Source organism: Sus scrofa, chromosome 2 (assembly GCF_054392235.1).
Source record: "Sus scrofa isolate SSC_HxYL_T2T_F1_AM1 chromosome 2, Sscrofa_HxYL_maternal_Yorkshire_Landrace_v2.0, whole genome shotgun sequence".
Lineage (NCBI taxonomy): Eukaryota > Metazoa > Chordata > Mammalia > Artiodactyla > Suidae > Sus > Sus scrofa.
Genome location: NC_139384.1, coordinates 96,983,333 through 97,002,773, shown reverse-complemented (window position 1 = coordinate 97,002,773; position 19,441 = coordinate 96,983,333). Strand labels below are relative to the sequence as shown.

Sequence of the window (19,441 nt, the reverse complement as noted above, 5' to 3'; positions counted from 1 at the left end):
GTGCACGAATCTACACTGCGCGCGGGTCCAAGAAGTAGACCTCGGGACTGGAAGCATAGGGAAAGCCGACCCCTGTTTTGTGCTCTAGGCCTGCCACGGGGCTGGGTCTCGGGGTCCCACCCAGGGCGTCTAGACCCTAGGCGCAGGCCTGCGCCACAGCGAAATCTGGGCGCGGTCTGCCCTTGCAATGCTCGGGATTGGCAAGCCTGAGCCCGCAGCAGGCCAGAGCTTCCCAGAGTGCGCAGGCGGGAGCTCGGGGGTCACCAGGGGGTCATGCCCTACTCGGTCCCCTGCCTAGCCTCTGCCCCCAGGAAGATCCTAGCTCAAAGCGATACGGCTGCTTTTGGAGAAAGCGAGGAGGGACAAGGGAAAGGAAAGGTGTGCCTGGAGAAAATCGCCGGCGAGAACTGCCAGAGGCCGGGTCCAGAAGCCCACGGCAAAGCCGAGGCAGCTGCCGCTGCTTTAGCAGCTGCTCGGGGCTGGAGCCGCCAAGGCTGCCGCCGCCGCCTTCTCGGGCGGGCGCAGGCGGGCGGGCGGAGTGGGGGACTCTCCCGGCGCTGACATTTGCAGGCTGCCCTCCTGATTGGTCCCCTCGCCGAGCTGCTCACGGGTTCATTCAACTGTTAAGCACCTCCCCGTCTCTCTAAAGGACATTATAATGCAAGAAGCCCCCTTTTTAACCACAAACCGAATTTTCTTTCATTTAGGTGATCTATATATATCTATATCGTATAGCTTATAGCTTATATCTATTTTAAATAACTTAAAGCCGCTAAAATTTGGGGGGGAACAGCTTTCGCCCTGGAGCGGTGCGCGATGCTGTCTCACGCCGACCTCCTGGACGCCAGGCTAGGTGAGTGCGCGCCTCTCGCCCGGGCAGCCAGGAGAAGCCCGGGCAGGAAATTGTCAATTTGTTCCTTATTTTACCTTAATGCGCCCTAAATGGACTAATTTCTTTAAAAGTAATTGTGCTGCATTAAAGTTTAATTTGATTTAACATCGTCTTAAAAAAAAAAACCTATGGAATATGTAGATCCAAAAAAGGAGTTGGGAAATGTTGTTACTTTTTGTTTTTCTTATTTTTTTCTCTTCCCCCGCCCCCTTATTATTATTTTTTTTTTGAAAGGGGCGATCTACCCCATGATAATTTGTTTGGAGGCGTTTTTCTTTCTCTCTTTATCCCTCCTGTTTGTGTTGATTTGGGATTTCTTTCTTCTCTTTTTTCTCTCTTTCTCTTTCCCCACTACTTTCTTCTCTCCTCTTCGTCTAACTATGGATGAATTTGTAAAAATCTGGTTTGAAGGAGAAGCCGCTGCAATAAAAGCGGAGAAAGGAGAAAAGCCAAATTCATCCTCACAGGCATCCGGCCTGCAAAGGGACTGGGTATTGCTAATGGCTGAGAGCAATGCGCCTGTTATTTCTCCGGAAAGAAAAGTTGAATTCTCTAAAGTTTGATTCACTGTTAGGTCTAGAGAGTTTACTTGAGTTTCCTTAATGCTGTCTGGGTTGCTGAGCTCTGGGTTTCCGGTTTGGAAATCTTTGGTGATGGATGTGACTCCATTTTCCAAACACTTTCTCTGATTTGAGGGGGAGGCGGAGCTGGTTTGGGTTGATTTCGGGCGGTGGAAGGCTTGGAGACTTACTCATCTTCCGAAAGTGAGAGGAAATCGGCCGAGGGCCCGAGGTAGAGTTCGTTAAGCTCCCTAAGCGCAGGTGGGACAGCAACCAAGAAATCCTTTCTTTTTCTTTTTCTTTTCTTTTCTTTTCTCCCCCCATCCCCCACGTCCAAGGACATGCTCTAGGGTTCCTGGGGCACCCGCGGTACTGTTCAAGAAAGGGATCCCGAGGCATGTTTCATTGCCGGGACTGGGAGTGTTTCATGGTGGGAGAGACAACGAAAGCGTGTGCTGTTTACTATAGGACCCCGCTTCGGAGAAAGGGGAAGGGGCCGGGAGATGGTATTCCAACCTGGGCTGTCCAAATCCTGGGAAACCCAGCTGAGCATCCCGAGAGTTTGCTCCATAGGGCTCCAAGGGCGCGGAGGGAGCCGAGGATGGGGCCGAAAGAGGACAACGCGGGGAGAACAGTCCGTCCTAGTATGGCCAGCAAAGTAGTGACCGCCATCCCCTTGCTTCCTCAGGTATGAAAGATGCCGCCGAGCTTCTGGGCCACCGGGAGGCGGTGAAGTGTAGGCTGGGCGTAGGGGGCTCCGATCCCGGGGGCCATCCGGGGGACCTAGCGCCCAACTCAGACCCGGTGGAGGGAGCCACTCTGCTGCCCGGGGAGGACATCACCACAGTGGGCTCTACACCGGCCTCGCTGGCGGTGAGCGCAAAGGATCCGGACAAGCAGCCAGGGCCCCAAGGCGGCCCGAACCCCAGCCAAGCCGGCCAGCAGCAGGGCCAACAGAAGCAGAAGCGCCACCGGACGCGCTTCACGCCAGCGCAGCTCAACGAGTTGGAGAGGAGCTTCGCCAAGACTCACTACCCAGACATCTTCATGCGCGAGGAGTTGGCGTTGCGTATCGGGCTGACAGAGTCCCGAGTGCAGGTACGTAAGACTTGGGCGCCAGGGCAGAAGAAAAGGAGGGGGCGGGAGTACTTGGGCAAAGGAAGCGGGGTCTTTCCGTCCCTTGCAGGGATCTTGAGCTGCTCTTCCTCTACCTATGCTTTCCTGGGCTCAAGTTAGCTCCTCTGCCAGCAAACTGGCCCCATCGACGGACAGAGGCCCCATTTCCTGCCAGTATAGCCACATCCGGGCAGAAACTCCTCAAAAGCGAAGGCGGATTCTTTCGACTACTAGGTCTCTTCCTTCCTCCTGAGAAGGGAACCTCCGAGTTTCCCACCTTTCGCGTCTCCCAGGCGGCCAAGCCGAGCGCGCTGTCCCTCTCCAGCTCGCGTTATTGACAAGTGTTTCATTACCCCCTAATGAATTTGTGTTAAGCGTGTGGCTAAATGGGAGAATGCAACAGTTACACAGAAAACGTGAAAAGGGAGAAAATAAGGCGAAATGAGCACCTTTAAAAAAAGATACACATGGGTTTCACGGTGTACTTTTCTTCTCCTGCATATGACTCTCCCACTGCTCTCAGGCAAAATACCCCAGCTCTGATGTTTGCAAAGGCTTTGAACTTTGGTGGTGCAAGGCCCTGGGGGCCGCTGGAGTGATTCCCAACAGCCTATAAGTCCTGGTTTTCCCTAAGGTAACTTGGGTGGGATGGGGAAGTAAGGGCTTTCTGTTGTAGCTATCCTATTGAAGAAAAGACATTTAGAGCAGGAAAGATTGACAGGTATTAGATGAAATCATTACTGACCCCTTGTTCTCGACCAACCACCCTCCAAGTTATAAATTATATATAACTTAGAAAACCACACCTGTACCTTGTCTGAAAATTGTGGAGTAAAAGTATAAGCCCAATGAATCTCAGATTTTTCCTGCTTTTTAGGAGAATGAAAACATTATATCAAATATTTTGTGGGCAGTTGCTGGAGGTGAAATTCCAAGACGCAGGCTTCGTCTTGAGCTATCCAGGGTGCTGAAAACCTTCCGCTCCGGTCTCGGACCTGGTATTTTCTGTTCTTTATCCTGGGTGTCGATCTCAGCTCTAGCTGCTTTAAAAAATTTTAAAGATCTCCGTTTTACAAACATCTAAGTTTAAAGATCTCAGTTAGTTTACATTTGATCTATGAAGTAAGAGACAAAGGTGTCCAAAATCTCAATGTTGAATTTTTCCGTTTCCATTCTGCATTTAAGATAGTCTAACCTGAAAAAATAGCATATGCCTCTGTCCCTAATAGCGAGCAAAAAAATGTCGTTGGGGACATAAAATGGTGAAATTAATAAAATAATATTCAGTGTATAACATAGACTAACATTTTTACTCAATTAAAAATAATATAAGGGTGGTTATATTATATAAGGGTGGTTATTAGGTGGTTTCTTCAGTGAACTTTGGAAGCTCTGAACCATGGGCCATTGAAATTAAGCATCAAAGGCGTGCTAATTGTACTCTGCAGATATATATTACTAATGCTCTTAATTTTTTAACTTGAACCTTCTTTTTAAATCTGAAACTGAATTAACAGAAATATTCAATTTTAATATTTCTATTATCGTTAGTGATAATACTTGGTTAAAATTCTGTAGGTTCAAAATTCATAAATTTGTTTTTTTGTCGCTCAAGAGAAATACTATCTAATAATTTTTGTTTTAAAGACTAAAATGCTGTTCCTTAACCTAGATATAATAGTAATTATTTTGGATTAAAACAGAACTTAGAATCACAAATAAAATATAATTGGACAACTGACTTTATGAAAAAAGAAAACGAGGTCTATTAAACTTTATTAGGTCTTCCAGAGGTTAATGGCAGTGATTCTTTTAATATAAAAAGTTGTAAATGAAATAAAACATAAACTATGTAACAGAAACAGTTATTTTCAAGAAGTACACAAAAGAATAATCAACAAGGATAGAGACAAAGTACTTTAATTGTTCTAGCATAATGTTCAACCAAAGATAATAGCCTGATGCTGCTGATAGGAACAATTTAATAGAATGGCAACTTCAATATTTTTAAAAATAATGTTTCATAGTTTAAAAAGTAATCAGATCAACATAACCTTTTTAATTAACATTTCAAAATGATTAACATTATGTGATGCAATGCAAAAATAATTTATGGAAAATGTATTTACTTCACAATTCACTGTATCCTTGCTCCTTGACCAAATTCAAATTAAATAGTAATTGGTTTATGTTCTTATATGATGAGTACTTCATAGTTTTCTTTATAGTTAACAGATTGCCACACATTCTTTTCAGTATGTGGGCCACTGCACTGATTAAAAATGATCTAAACATTTAATTTATTGCAATTGTATGTTTTTAAAGATACTTTTTGATTCTAGACTAAATGATCCAACATACTTATTTTTATCTATATCTGGCATATATCATACTTTTAAGTATTTATTAAAGCACCTCTACTCACACGGAGGCCAATTCCATGTCTGATATCGCTCCTCTTTTCTGGCTAGTGTAATAAAACCATTCCTTTTATAGCATGCCATTATTAGAAACCAATTTCAGAATTATTTATAACCTGGAATGGCTTATTAAGCAGCAATGCGAGAATCATGCAAATTACGCGATCAAATGCAATATAATAAGCATAATCATTAGTCTCTAGCACGGATTAATTAACTTTCAATATTTTATTTACATAAAAACCAAATCAGTGAAATAACTTCTGCACAGTCAGGCTTGCCTTTCAATATTTTATACGAACAAAAATAATGTGCTGTAATTCCATTGACCGTGTCCCCCAGAATGGCCCTGTCACCTGCCACATCTTAATAGGGGGACAAGCTGAGAGTATTTTCTAGTTTTCTAATGGAATGAGAAATTGCATTTTCTTCCTCTCCCAGCACTATTAAAGTGTAATGAATTCGGCCCAGAGTTCACGGCTGGCTGATCGAAATGAACCTGAGATCTAGGCTTTAATACAGCTCCCCAGATTTCCTCCCAAATCTTCACATTAATCATTTGCTGGATTCCAATGAGATCTTCATAAAGCATTTGCTTTGATGGGGAAAAAAGTAATATTCTCTCTTTCTCCCTCTCTTTCTCAATTTCTGAGCCATTTATAGGTGAGGAATTAAACGGGCTATATATTTTAAAATACATTTACAGTATGTCTATATTACTGTAGCAGCAGATATCATGAAAGTGGATTTTTAAATTCCAACCTCCATTAGATTCTCACTGTTGTATTAAGCATTTTCTGAGAAGAGCTGCATTTCCAACTGAGTACAAAGTTGGCCGTGGTTGCGGTTAATATATTTCCTGGAGTTGTCATCTGTGCATTCTCAAAATCTCCCTTAGGTTTTGCCTGCATTTTAATCCGTCATGCTCTAGTTTTCAAGTGGAAACATTCACATTTTAAAAACATATGCATCATAGCTTGGAACAGAGGTACTCAGACCCCATGCAGATTTTTTTTTTTCCCAACCCCAGTAAGCCATGAAACATAAAAAATTTTGTAGCCATCATTTGACTACTAACCCTCAAACATAATTGAGCACGATTTTTCGATTATTTCTATAATATTTAGTTCTTCAACAGCTGTTCTTTTCCGCTTGTGCCTGAGATTCTGGCAGGCTTGTTTGTTTTCTACTGAAATTCTTCAGGCCACTTTGTCCCCCCTTTCTTTCCTCTGCTTCTTTCCTCCATTTCCCCCACCCACATCTGCCATCCTTCCCTCACCCCCCACCCCTTGCCCACCCCCAAACTTTCAAACACTTCGGTATTCAATGGCTTGAAGGGTGCTGGGAACGGGTCTTTAAGTTAAGATACCTTACAAAATATATCCGGAGGCGGAGGGTGAGGCATGCGGAGCATTTGGATACAGACACTATCCCTTGTCTAGGGCTCCATCTGGACTACCTCCCCGCAGTCCACCCTTGGATAGGTAACGCAAAGCGACCTGTGGCAGCAGGTCTCCTCGCTGTGCTTTCCTGGGCTCGGTGAGTTACTCTCCGCGGAAGGCTGCTAACAGCTCAATCCGCTGCTGGCCGCATTGATCCCGGCCTCGGTCTAGGGCCCTGCTGCCTCATTAATCCGCCGTGCCACCAGCCCAAGGAGCTTTAGCAGGAAAAGGACCCAATATCTTTACTCAGTCAGGACACTGGAGTAGTCAGAACCGTGGGAAATGGGGCAGAAACCAGAGAAGGAGAAAGCGTGGGCGATGGGGCAGGTTTGGAAGAAAGGTTGGGGCAGGAGAGAATTCTAGATTGCAGTGCCTTTCACATAGGTAAATAGTGTATCTCCACTTTCGCGAATGTGAACACACCGTTGTGCATAGCTGGTTTACCGGGTAGGGGGTCAGGTACTCCCAGACTCTTGATAATTTAGTTTGCAGAATAAATAGTAAATAGCTTGGATCAACGCATAATCTTTTGGCCATGAATATGGTGGCCAATTGCATTGGTTAAATTCTAAGAGTAATCAGTACCTGAGCTGTGTTCCACATCATTTATACTTATGCACAGTAAACCTCCAACTGACTAGAGGTTAAACTGCAAGCCTGCCAAGTGGGCATGCTGGCATTTTTTAAAAATAAAAAATCGCATCCCAGATATGAGGAGGGGGAAGTTATCTCGGTCAGGCAGGTTACTTTATACCTTTCAGGAAGAATCCTTTTTTCTTAGCAGTAGCAAATTTGGCATTCATAGGCAAATTTTTCTGGTCAGGTCTGAAATTCCTGGGTCAGTGTTAAGAACTAGTAGAAGGTTTATTTTCATTTGGAGTATATTCTATCAAACACTTCTCCTTTAGAAAGACATATGGGTTTTTCTAAGCAAAATTAAATTTGATTCATAACTAGTGTGAGCTTTAAACTTGACATCCTTTCCTCAGTAGTGGTCAGAAAATTTGTTTTTAGTTTATAGCTGGTATGGGGGTGGGGTGGGGTTGAGAGAATTAGAGGCCTTGTTATTTGGGATCCTCAGAAAGTTCCTGAAAATAATAGACTTGAAGGTCCTGAGGCTCAGGGCACTGGCAGCAGGTTCCAGCACATCTGCATAGCCCAGATAAAGGTGCTCTTAGAAGGCCTTGAGAATGAAGTATCCAAAATTGTGGCAGTAGTACCAATCGCTAAGAATCAGAAGTCACGGTTTGGCGACCCAAACAACTGTAGCTCATGGCGCTCGCTTTCCCATGCGGATCACTATATTAACCGCTCCGCTCTGTCATCTGGTGGCGTTAGGGGTTTTCCTTTGTCTTTCGATTTTGAAACTGGCTATGTCATCCACGGCCCTTCATCAATTTCCAAATTTCCAGTGTTTCTGAAAATTCTATACCCCATCAGTGTTATAAGGCACGCTATTAAGCCTCCTGGGTACACATGTTTATCTTCATTTGTACACCTGAGGGTCCAAGCCTTGACACCTGCCTGCCTGTAGACCTGTGCATCTAAGCCGCGCACACAATGTGCCAGCGTGCAGGGGCGGGGTGAACACTGCGCGCGACGTCTGTCTGAACTGTTTGTAAGCGCTCTGGGGGACAATCCCTCAGGACCCCGGGAGCTGGTGCCCAGTGGGTGCGAGGGACACCGACTGACACGAGCTGGTGGAGGACCAGGGTCTCTGGCACTTGGGCCTGGGGCTGAGTGGGGTGGACCTGCCGCGGGTTTCCCAGGCTCAAGCCGGCACCCCACCCCTGCTAACAACGCTCTGTGTGTGTCTCCTGCCCCGCCCGCTGCAGGTCTGGTTCCAGAATCGGCGCGCGAAGTGGAAGAAGCGCAAGAAGACTACCAACGTGTTCCGCGCTCCTGGCACGCTGCTGCCCACGCCAGGCCTTCCACAGTTCCCGTCGGCCGCCGCCGCCGCCGCCGCCGCCATGGGCGACAGCCTGTGCTCTTTCCACGCCAACGACACCCGCTGGGCGGCGGCAGCCATGCCGGGCGTGTCGCAGCTGCCGCTGCCGCCGGCACTGGGCAGGCAGCAAGCCATGGCACAGTCGCTGTCCCAGTGCAGCCTGGCGGCGGGGCCGCCGCCCAACTCCATGGGCCTGTCCAACAGCCTGGCGGGCTCCAACGGCGCGGGGCTGCAGTCGCACCTCTACCAGCCCGCCTTCCCCGGCATGGTGCCCGCCTCCCTTCCCGGCCCCAGCAACGTCTCCGGCTCGCCCCAGCTCTGCAGCTCCCCGGACAGCAGCGACGTGTGGCGGGGCACAAGCATCGCCTCTCTCCGCCGCAAGGCGCTAGAGCACACAGTCTCCATGAGCTTCACTTAATATAGCCGCACCCGGCCCGCTCCGCCCCCGGCGTCGCCCCCAGGTCCGCCCCGCGGCCCTGGAGGCGCGCGCCCGGGCCCCCGCTCCCGGCCCGGGCCCCTGCCCCGGCGCCTCGCCCCGCCCGCCCCGGCCCCGGCGCCCTGCTCCCACCCAGCCCGGCCTCCGCCACGTCTCGTTCAGTCCCTTCCTCTCTCCTCCACTCTCCTGGGCTCACCCCAAGCCCAGCCCACGAGACCTCCCCTCCGTCTGATTTCGCTCGCCCCACCCTCCCCAAAACCCTTTTCCCGGCCTCACCCACTCCTCCCTCGGCCCGGTCTCCAGCACCTCACCCGACCCTTTCCCGCTACCCCGGGCCTTCCCGCTCGCACTCGTCGTGCTCGCGCCCTCCTCACCGCCTGCCGACTGGAGGCATTCCCATGCACACCTTCCACACGACGCTCTCGGCCCGCTCGCCTACCGCCTCCCCTGCGGTCCCTTCTTTCCCGGCCCCTCCTCCCGCGCCCTGCAAAAAGCATCCTTCCCGCCATTTTACTTACCAGGGAGTAGACTCAGGATCTGAAATCAGACATCAATGGACTGGTTTGTGGGCAGAAACACACACACACACACACGCACTCTCGCTCACTCTCAGACACTATACACACGCGCACACACACATACACAGTGCACCTAGGTCACACACGGACGTGTTCAAGGGACAGCACAATATAGGGACTTTTGTCTTAAAGGAGGACAAGCATCTGCTACCAACCGCCTCATCTGAGGGCCCAACTGATTACAATTTGATTTATCCTCGTATTCTTGCTCCGAACTCCTTTCTTTCTTTCCTCTCTCATCATCCGTCCTTTGCCCTGTCCACCCAGTCGCATCCATGCAGCCCCCTATTGGCTTGCAAAAGAACGCTTTTATTTTACCTTACTTTTATTTTCTTAAGCACAACTGTGTGAGGGTATTGAAGGGAAGCCTTCTCAGGAGGAGAATGCCAGTGGATTGGGTGGCTGGAGTAGACTAAAGCAGTCATGTGATGAAGAAGAGGTGATCTTACCCATTTTGATAAGTCTTTATAAGGAAGAATAAAATAAACATGTAAGAAAAATTTCCTTTTGTAAAAGCCACATCTCTTTTCTGGATCCTTCAGGACTGGGGTTTGTTTGCTTCCTTTATCCGTTTCTCTCTCCTCGATGCTCTGTGCCCTTGGTTGTTTTGTGGTCGTCCTGTCGTCCCTCGTGCCCCTCGGCCACCGCCCTGGCCCCTGCCGGCTGCCGATGGGTGCACTCGGACATCTACAACCCTGCAAATTTGTACAGAGAAACACAATCAGCTCTTTCTGCATGTGCTGGTCAAATCCAAACCCAGAGAACAAAAGCGCTTTCGAAGAATGAACAAACATGTGAAATAGGATGTTTTGTGTAGATAAAGCATTCTTGTTACATACTGGTCAATTTGTGATATGTTTTAACTTATTGTCTGTGCTTATTTATGGAATTTGGTTTTCTTAATAAATGTTTGAGCTAATATAAAGCATATTATTTGACTTTTCCGGACAAGTTTATATCAACTTAAATGTAAATGGATAAAATAAAATCATTTTCAGTATGTGATATGGAGAATGATGGGTTTTAGTGTGACTTTGAATGGTGGAAAGGTCTCGCGGAGGGAGGGGAGAGAGCTAGGTCAAGTGGTTCTCAGTTCGCGCTCCCCTAGCAGGATCTCGGCGCCTGGGACGCGTCAGCCCTTCAGTAGGCTTGGCCTCAGTTCCGGTTGCCCTGCTGCCTACGCATCGCTCATCAGGCCTAAAGTCCCACGGTCTGGAGGCCGGAAGTGAGGGGCCAGGTGGGGATCTCCTCACGCGAGCTGGAGGCCTCGCGAGGCTTCGGGCCGGCTCGCGGCCTTTGAGCCAGAGATAGGCCTTGGCGCACAGCTGCCCGTACTAAACGCAGCGCTGAGAGTTGTTAAGCTTCTCGGCTTTCCCTCCCGCGAAGGGGTGAATGGCAACCCTCGCTGGGCCTCTGTGTGATGGGGAGGCTGTGGGCAGGAGGAAGGAGCACCATGAAGGAAGCTTGGGGACTGGGAGCTCTGCCCTATGGCGTCGCCCAGAGCCACATCTGACCCCAGGTATGCGGTTGGCGAGAAAGGCCCCGGGCCCGTCCCGTAGGGCCGAGGCCTCCAGGCCGGGAAAGAGGCCACCGGCCCCTTGTGTGTGCGGATCTAGGCTGGCCTCAGATGCCCGGCACCTCCCAAGTGGGGGCAAACGGCAGGACGACCTGGGTCAGGGCCTCTCAGGCATCCCCCTGCGAGACTGCTCTGGTTTCTCAGGGTCCATCCTTGGGTCGAGCTAACCTCCAATTTAGACACGTGCTGAGGGGACTTCCTCACACTAACCTGTAGTGAAAAATTGCTGTTTTTTCGATAGAAGGAGGTGGAAGGTTTCGGGTGCATTTTAAACTTGGAGGCGAGTCGACATCACAGGCCTCCTTTGGAAGACTAACCAAAATCAATCTTGTGGTTTGAAATTTTAATGATCATTGTAGGCATTGAGAATGCACCTTTTCCCACGGGAAGATGTCTCATTTGGTTGCGACTGAGGGGAAACCCTAAAAACACCCTTATCCTAGAATAGAATTCATATCACTGGGCTACATGTGATTTTAAGGAACCGTAATTGGTACTCAACTAAGAGAACACAATGGAATCTCTTGAAAGGTGAGGACAAAAGGACATGGTTTTCTGTGATAAAGATAAGTCATTTGTTCATGTTACCTTAGGAATTTTAATTAGAGGTAAAATTAAAATTGGTAGGTGGATTCAGAGACTATTTCAATTTTGCATTTTCTAAAGGGGATATTTAGTATAACGTTAAAACATTATTATAAAAACATGCTTATTTGGAATTTCATATAAAAATGGAACATTTCTATGTTTTAAAACTCACCCTAGGATTTAATTTAGCAGCGTAATAATGAAATTTCCAAAATATCTGTGCGTGAAAAATACTTTTCCTTCTTTTTACATTTTATCATCTTCACCCTTGGCTTAGATTAGTGGCTTTTTTTTTTTTTTTAAACCTGAAATTGTGGATGCTTTAATCTCAAGTCACATTGAAGACATCAGTTCAAATCACAGATTGCTTCACCAGTGAGCATGGAAGGCATGGAAGGTTGTTTACAAGGATGCTAATTTTACAGCTTTTTTATGCTGCTATAAAGCATAACTTTATGATGTAGGAATGCAATAAAGGATGCTAAATGGAATCTTTAAAAATTGTATTTCTGAAAGGCAAGGGAAATGGGAGCTTTCATTTGAAAAAAAATGGGCCAACTCAGAACACTGATGAGAAGTTACAAATCAACTGAAGTGATAGATGCTTTCAAAGATACTTATATTTCATAATATAGTGGTTATTTATCAATATTATAATGAAAGTGTACAGAGTTTTTCACTTGACCTGACTCTGGAATAATATTTGTTTCTATAGCAATAGATTTTTGTGTTAAGAATTTTGAACATTTTAATGTCATATATGCCATTAGCATAAGGGAAGGCAGCCTGGCCTAAATTGTTAAGGTTGACAGCTTGGCAGAGATAAAATGCAGAGAATGAGAATATCAATCACAAACCTGAAAGATTTTTGCAATTTGTTTTGATTTCTTCATTTCGAGGGAGAAAAAAAAGCTAACAACAGAATAATGCTTCGTATTATTTTTATGCTTTATTTGCAGTAATTCTGACTCAAAACTGTTGAAGTTATAAAAATAACTAATTACATTCAATAAGGGAATAAAGACAATAATGATGAATAATATCAGAGTATAGGTAGATAAGTACAACATGTTAGATATCCTGCCTCTAATGAACTGTACTTTTTGCTGAGTAGTCTGTTGGGCATGGAATACTATCACCATTTTGCTAGCTAGAAAAAGTCAAAGTCTGTTATGATGTAACTATATGATTGGTTTATTTGAAAACACATATTTATCCTTGTATCTTTATTTTCTTAATATTGTTATCGTATATGGGATACAAGCGATGGCATTGTAATGATATTGCACTTAGTTTACCTTTTGTTGATGGTGGAAGAAATAGGATATAGGAATTCACCCTACTAAAGGTGATGTTAGGTAGGAATAAAAAATAGGATGCAAGGCAATTTGGAGAAATGAGGGTAGATGTATATTGAAAATGTAGAGGAAGTTCTAACTTTGAGGCAGTTTATGTTTGATTTCATTGACTTCATTTCTTGAAAATGAAAGCGTTTTTAATTTGTGTTGTGGACTTTACATATTAATTTTTAGGATAAAGAAAAAACTTAGCCCACAAAGATGTGTCTTCTAGTAATGGCAGTTGTTAACCTGTCAGTTGAAAGAATGTAACCTTCCTTTTCTCCTTTTCATGACATAAAGGTAATCTCATCTGAGGGCATTTATGTGAAGAAATAACAGCATGGTATGGTGAAACTACTGGCTCATTAATCCTGGCATCTACTTCCTACAGGGTTCCTTGATTAGTTAGATTCATTCATCGGGCATTTCTGAGTTTTTGATTTGTCACCATTGACTAGGTTCACTGAGTTCAGGCTAAATTGAGCCAGAAGCAATGTTTATTAGTGATTTTGTAGTACAGGCTACTCTAATAATTCAGCCCAAATATCTCATCTGAAAACTATCCATTCACCCTTGCTTCTAATGTGGGTTGCAGCTGTGTTCATAGGGAATTGAAAGAACACAAGTGATTGGGCATGTATTTTCTAAATTATTAATATGATGGCTAATAGCTGTAAACCCATCTTTGTATCCAATGCAGAAATTATGATTCATTTTAAAAAACGAAAGCAGCAACAAAGGGGGGCACCCCCTGCCTGGCTCTCTGCTAACTCTCATCAGTGCAGAGCGTTTGGTACAGAAACCATGGCCTGTTTAGCATGTGGTCATTACAGAGAGAAATAGAACAATGCTTTTTGCTTTTCCTCGTGCATGCTCTCTCAAAACAAGGCATGGATTTAAGAGACTAGAAAATGCCTTTAAGGTATTTCAGGCATGAGCTGCACAAACAGCCCTCTTTTGGTTTTGGTGATGTCATAATCAGTCTTTAAGCAGGTGTAATTAGTTGTTTGTGCCTTTAAGCTGCATCTTCCGTCCACACAATCAAATATCCCATGTATCCAAGTTTCCATCTTTAAAGCCACCTTGGATTTGAGATATACTTGTTGCAGTTGCTCTTGCTGCCACAGTTCCTCTTAGTTCTGAGTCGAAGTAATCCACAAGTATCAGGAAACAGATAATTAACCCCTATGGCATCTATAGTGTATGTTCTTTATACTTTTCATTGAAATATCACAGGACTTTCCATGCTTTTGCTCATAGTCCTTATTGAGTCTATTTAAGATGAACCAAAACAAGGTCTAGAAGCCCTTAATACTGAAAAGATTATGTGATTCTTATGAAATTAAAAATACTAAATTGTAAAACACAAAACATAGGTATTCTGATACTAAGTTCTTTCTAGATTTTCTAATTGAAAAATTTCTGAATGAGTTCAGTGAAGCTGAATGGGTTTGTCTTTTTGTTGCCCTTGCTTTATTAGTTATCACATACTTAGTCTGCCTACTAGTACTCCAACACTGAATTCAGAAAGAACATTTTATGAGGATGTTTATCACTTTTTCTCTAGTACCTTACATTCGAACCCCATTTTTTAGTTTATGGAGCACATTATGTCATGTAAATGATCATGTCATCTTTATGAAATAGAGACTATAATATCTATCTTACAGATGAAAAAATTGAGACTCATAGAGGTTAAGCAACTTGCCCAATGTCACATACCTAGTAAATGGGAGAGGTCATTTTTTTTTTCTTTTTTTGTCTTTTCCAGGGCTGCTCCCGTGGCATATGGAGGTTCCCAGGCTAGGGGTCGAGTTGGAGCTGTAGCCACCGACCTACACCAGAGCCACAGCGACTCTGGATCCGAGCCGTGTCTGGGACCTACACTACAGCTCATGGCAATGCTGGATCCTTAACCCACTGAGTGAGGCCAGGGATCGAACCCACATCCTCACGGTTCGTAGTCGGATTCATTAACCATTGAGCCATGACGGGAACTCTGGGAGAGGTCATTTTTTAAGATGGTCTTCAAATCTTTTAGCAATAACATGTGTGTGTAACATGTAGACATGGCTCTTATTCTTTTTTTTTTCCTCCTTTGGCTTTTTTGTTTTTGTTTTTTTTTTTTAGGGCCACAGCCTTGTCATATGGAGGTTCCCAGGCTAGGGGTCTAATTGGAGCTTCAGCTGCTGGCCTATGCCACAGCCACAGCAATGCCAGATCTGAGCCACATTTGTGACCTACACCACAGCTCACAGCAACACTGGATCCTTAACCCACCGAGTAAGGCCAGGGATGGAACCTGTATCCTCATGGATCCTAGTCAGATTCATTTCCACTGTGCCACAAAGAGAACTCCTGCTGTTTTTCTTAAGGGAAAAAACTAAGTAACTTCCCTTTCTGGGAGTTTAACAGTCCACCCTTGTAATTTCAATAAGACAGATGCTTTTTTTTTTTTTTTTTGTCTTTTTGTCTTTTTGTCCTTTTTAGGGCCGCAGTCGAAGCATATGGAGGTTCCCAGGCTAGGGGTCTAATTGGAGCTGTTGCTACCGGCCTACGCCAAAGCCACAGCAACGTGGGATCCGAGCTGAGTCTGTGACCTACACCACAGGTCATGGCAATGCCGAATCCTTAACCCACTGAGCGAGGCCAGGGATCGAACCGGAAACCTCATGGTTCCTAGTTGGATTTGTTTCCGATGCGCCACAATGGGAACTCCCAAGACAGATGGTTTTTGATGGGACATGACAACTGCATTAAAATTAAACATGGGGTCTTTCTGTTGTGGCTCAGCAGGTTAAGAACCGACTAGTATCCATGAGGGTGTGGTTCGATCCCTGGCCTCCCTTAGGGGATTAAGGATCTTGCGTTGCCAGCTGTGGTGTAGATTGGCAGGTGCAGGTCCAATTCATACCCTAGCCTGGGAACTTCCACATACCACAGGTGTAGCTGTTAAAAAGAAAAACAAACAAACAAACATGATTTCAAGAGTCTAGAAACACTCATTTCCTCCTGAACTTTACCCTCTCTCTCTAGAGGTTAATTCAGGATAGTATTAGTATGCTACTGAGAAGGCTCTTTATTATACGACAAAGTTTTATCAGTGAAGTTGTCTCCTTGTGATAGGAGCTTTGGGCTGAGGTGGCAGGAAACTTGGGAGTACTTTGAGGCAGGGCGCATTGTGCATGGAGAGGGAATGGTTTGACTCTCTACAAGGGTAAAGATCCTTGAATCCCTTGGCGCTTCAGATATGTTTCTGTTATGTCCCTGTAAGAGTTTTATGGGGGATCTTTTAATGTTGCTTCTATACAATATTAAGTAGTCACAACTCAAGCTATTTCTCCACATGTTAGAAACCTACTGTCAATCATAGAATTATAAAATCTTAGCATTTGAAGGGATCTTTGAAGTCACCTTGGTCAAGTTTCTGGTGAAGGCCTCCCAAGGAACTGGGCCTTACAGGTTTGTGGTGTTACCTTACAGGATTTTTTTCTCTAATGGAATTTTTTGAGCTTTCCTTGTGGGTCTTGTTTTCAGATAGGTAAACTGTGTTTGGTATGCTTATCCAGATTATTACTAAATTTTCTGCTGTCCTCTGAAGTTTGAAGCCATGATCAGATTCAGGTCTCTAATGATTGGAACAAGCCATGGTGGACCACCTACCACACTCATAATAATAGCCATTCATTAATCTGATATGGTTGTATTATGTTATCACTGACACTCCCCAATTGGATAAATTGTAGCAGTGTGATTTCCCCACTGTCTAGCATAGACTCTGGCACATAGTAAGTGCCCAATAAATGTTTATTAAATTGGATTTCAGATGTGTTGGTGTTGAAGTTCCCAGCTTATTGTACTTGGCACTTGTCTATTATATCTCAGGGAATAGTTGCCACTTTTAAAATATCATATATTGAAGGGAGTACATCAGGATGCAAAAATAAATGAATAACTTCCGACAACAAGCAAAATAATGTTTTCATTCCCGCCAAAAATGACCATGCTCATCCTGTGGTGAGCTCAGGCTCACTCTGAGTAAACTAGTCACCCCATGGGAAGCTAATTACCTTTTCCAGAGAACTAGGGTACCACCAGTATCTATGAAAAGGTAATTTAGTAAATGATGCTCAGGTATCTTGGAAGAGTTAATGTGCCACTCTTAGAAACTCCAGTGACTGTTTGTTTCCCACAGTAGAGGAAGGAGCACATGCTTGGCAGGAAATCAGCCACCTTACATTTCCCTGTTGGAAGACTCAAGAGCTTCATTTTCATTTTAAACTTAGTGGCTTCTCTGAGAACCGGTTGTATGCCATGAGACGTTTTGGATTTGAAGAGTATGATGAGAATTTTCTCCTTGGGCAGAAGAACTCCAAAACAGGACCTTCAGGTTTTGGTAGGAGTTGTTCATTAGGTGATTGCTGCTTCTCAGGGAGATAGGTTTTTTGTTTTTTCTTTTAGTTATAGAATAACAGTCCTTGCCCTGTTCCTACTCTGCTGTAGTTGGAGACCATGAAGAAATGTGGCATGGTTTGGAAAACATAGTTGTGATCCTTGGTCAGCCGTTATCCAACTGTACGCTCTTTGTCCAGTCACTTAGCAGCTGTGAAGTTCTTTTTCTTCATATAATATCTGAAGTTCTTTCCCAGTGCTGACCATTCCTAACACATAATCTTACAACTGTGTATGGCTGACTAGTGTGGGGTGAGTCCATTCAAAACTATCTGTTATTCAGAGGCCTGGGCGGGTCTTTGTCTAATCTGTTTCTTTTTTTTTTTTTTTTTTTTTTGTCTTTTTGCTATTTCTTGGGCCGCTCCTGCGGCATATGGAGGTTCCCAGGCTAGGGGTCTAATCGGAGCTGTGGCCGCCAGCCTACGCCAGAGCCACAGCAACGCAGGATCCGAGCTGCATCTGCAACCTACACCACAGCTCACAGCAACGCCGGATTGTTTACCCACTGAGCAAGGGCAGGGACCAAACCCGCAACCTCATGGTTCCTAGTCGGATTCGTTAACCACTGCGCCACGACGGGAACTCCTAATCTGTTTCTTTTAAAGATATTTTCCTTTTATCTGGCGGTAGGGGCTCTGGTTCTGAGACAACTCAGCATTGTGTTAAAGGGAGTGAAAAGGTAAGCACATAATATCAGTGTTCTGCTGAAGAGTTACTGCCACTGACAACATCCTCGGCCTCCTTGTAGTAGGACCCAGGGAAGAGATTGGGACTGCAATGCAATTATTTTCTAGAGTAGGCAAGGAAGATTGAAACATGCAAGAATTTAACTTTCCATTGACAGTTATCGCTGTGCAAAAGAATCCTTGTCCCTGCCCTTAATTATTAGTGCCATGGGGTTTGTGTGTCATCCAAGAAAGTATGGTTATCCCATGGATTTAACTGAAATGGAGAAATTGGAAAAAAGACAGCTGCAACATAGTCTCCTATAGGAAGCATTCGGTGCATTTTGGTTGGATTGATTGCATTCAGATAATATTGGTTTCTTGTGTAAAGTTAGTAGTGCAACTGTTCAACTACTTAGAAGCTAGTGTAGGACAGTGTCAGCAAATTTGTTTTGTTGCCAAGGCAGTTTCCAGTGTTTATAATCACGTGGGAGAATGAAAAGAATGGGCAGCCCAGAGCTGTTTAGGTGAGCAAATGTACGGAGGCTGGGAAGTATCTTGCCTCATAACCTCTTTTTGTGTATGGATGAAGGTAAATAATTCAAGTCCGGGAAAACTGGTAAAGTATGTGGAGTTTTTTGGGAGCCTTCCTCATTTGGGAGGTGGGAACACAACAAAATTACAACAACAAAATTGCCAGTTATAATTTCCTCTTTGTCTTCTAACATCAGCTGTCCAGTCTTCTAACATCAGCTTTTTTAGAGTAACCAAGATTTTACATGTTCCCTTTAGAGACTGGTTGCCTAAAAGCTTCTAAGTACACAGAGATACTTTCTGCATTGTTGACTTCTCCTAGGTGAAACCCTGGGCTAGACAGTCATGTCAGCCATCTATATGTATCTTGGCTTTAAAGAAGTCTTCTTCTCTCACTTGTCCTTACAGAGAAGCCTCAACTATTTTTCTTCCTTATTTTAATTTCTCTGCTTCGAAATCCTCAGAGTCCATTTTTTTATTGTTTAATATGTTGTTCTTTGGTTTCCTTCTTCCTTCCCTATGATATCCTCTTGTTTCCTCTAGAAAGGCAGTCCTCAACCTCCTAGCCCCAGATTTCTGCCTCAGGGACACTGGAGTTGGGGTCAGGGCTGGGGAGAAGCAAGAGCTGGATATGTTTTCCATCTGCCCCTCAGGTAATTGGGGTGAGGAGAGGAGGGAAAATTGAGGCTTCATTGAGTGTAATACAGGAAAGTCTGACCTGAATATTGTAAGAATTACATATAAACACATATTTTTTCAACCAAGGAATTCCCTGGCAGCACAGCAGGTTAAATATCCAGTGTTTTCACTGATGTGGCCCGAGTTTGATCTCTGGCCTGGGAACTTGTGCATGCCATGGGCACCCCCCTCCCCAGTCCAACAAAATGCATATTC

The 19,441-nt window shown here is 44.8% G+C and overlaps 1 protein-coding gene and 1 long non-coding RNA gene across 2 annotated transcripts in view; both read left to right on the top strand.

Moving 5' to 3' along the window:
• Nucleotides 1–717: 717 nt before the first annotated feature.
• Nucleotides 718–8,874, top strand: OTP (orthopedia homeobox). The gene is made up of 3 exons (XM_085010283.1): nucleotides 718–853; nucleotides 2,141–2,550; nucleotides 8,266–8,874. The coding sequence occupies exons 1-3, from the start codon at nucleotides 817–819 to the stop codon at nucleotides 8,794–8,796; spliced, it is 978 nt and encodes a 325-aa protein (XP_084866409.1). The 5' UTR covers nucleotides 718–816; the 3' UTR covers nucleotides 8,797–8,874.
• A 1,773-nt stretch (nucleotides 8,875–10,647) lies between these two features.
• LOC110259769 (uncharacterized) overlaps nucleotides 10,648–19,441 on the top strand; it is a 108,958-nt gene continuing 100,164 nt past the window's right edge. The window contains exon 1 of the long non-coding RNA XR_002342108.2: nucleotides 10,648–10,911. This is a non-coding gene — a long non-coding RNA (uncharacterized LOC110259769). The remainder of the gene's footprint in view (nucleotides 10,912–19,441) is intronic.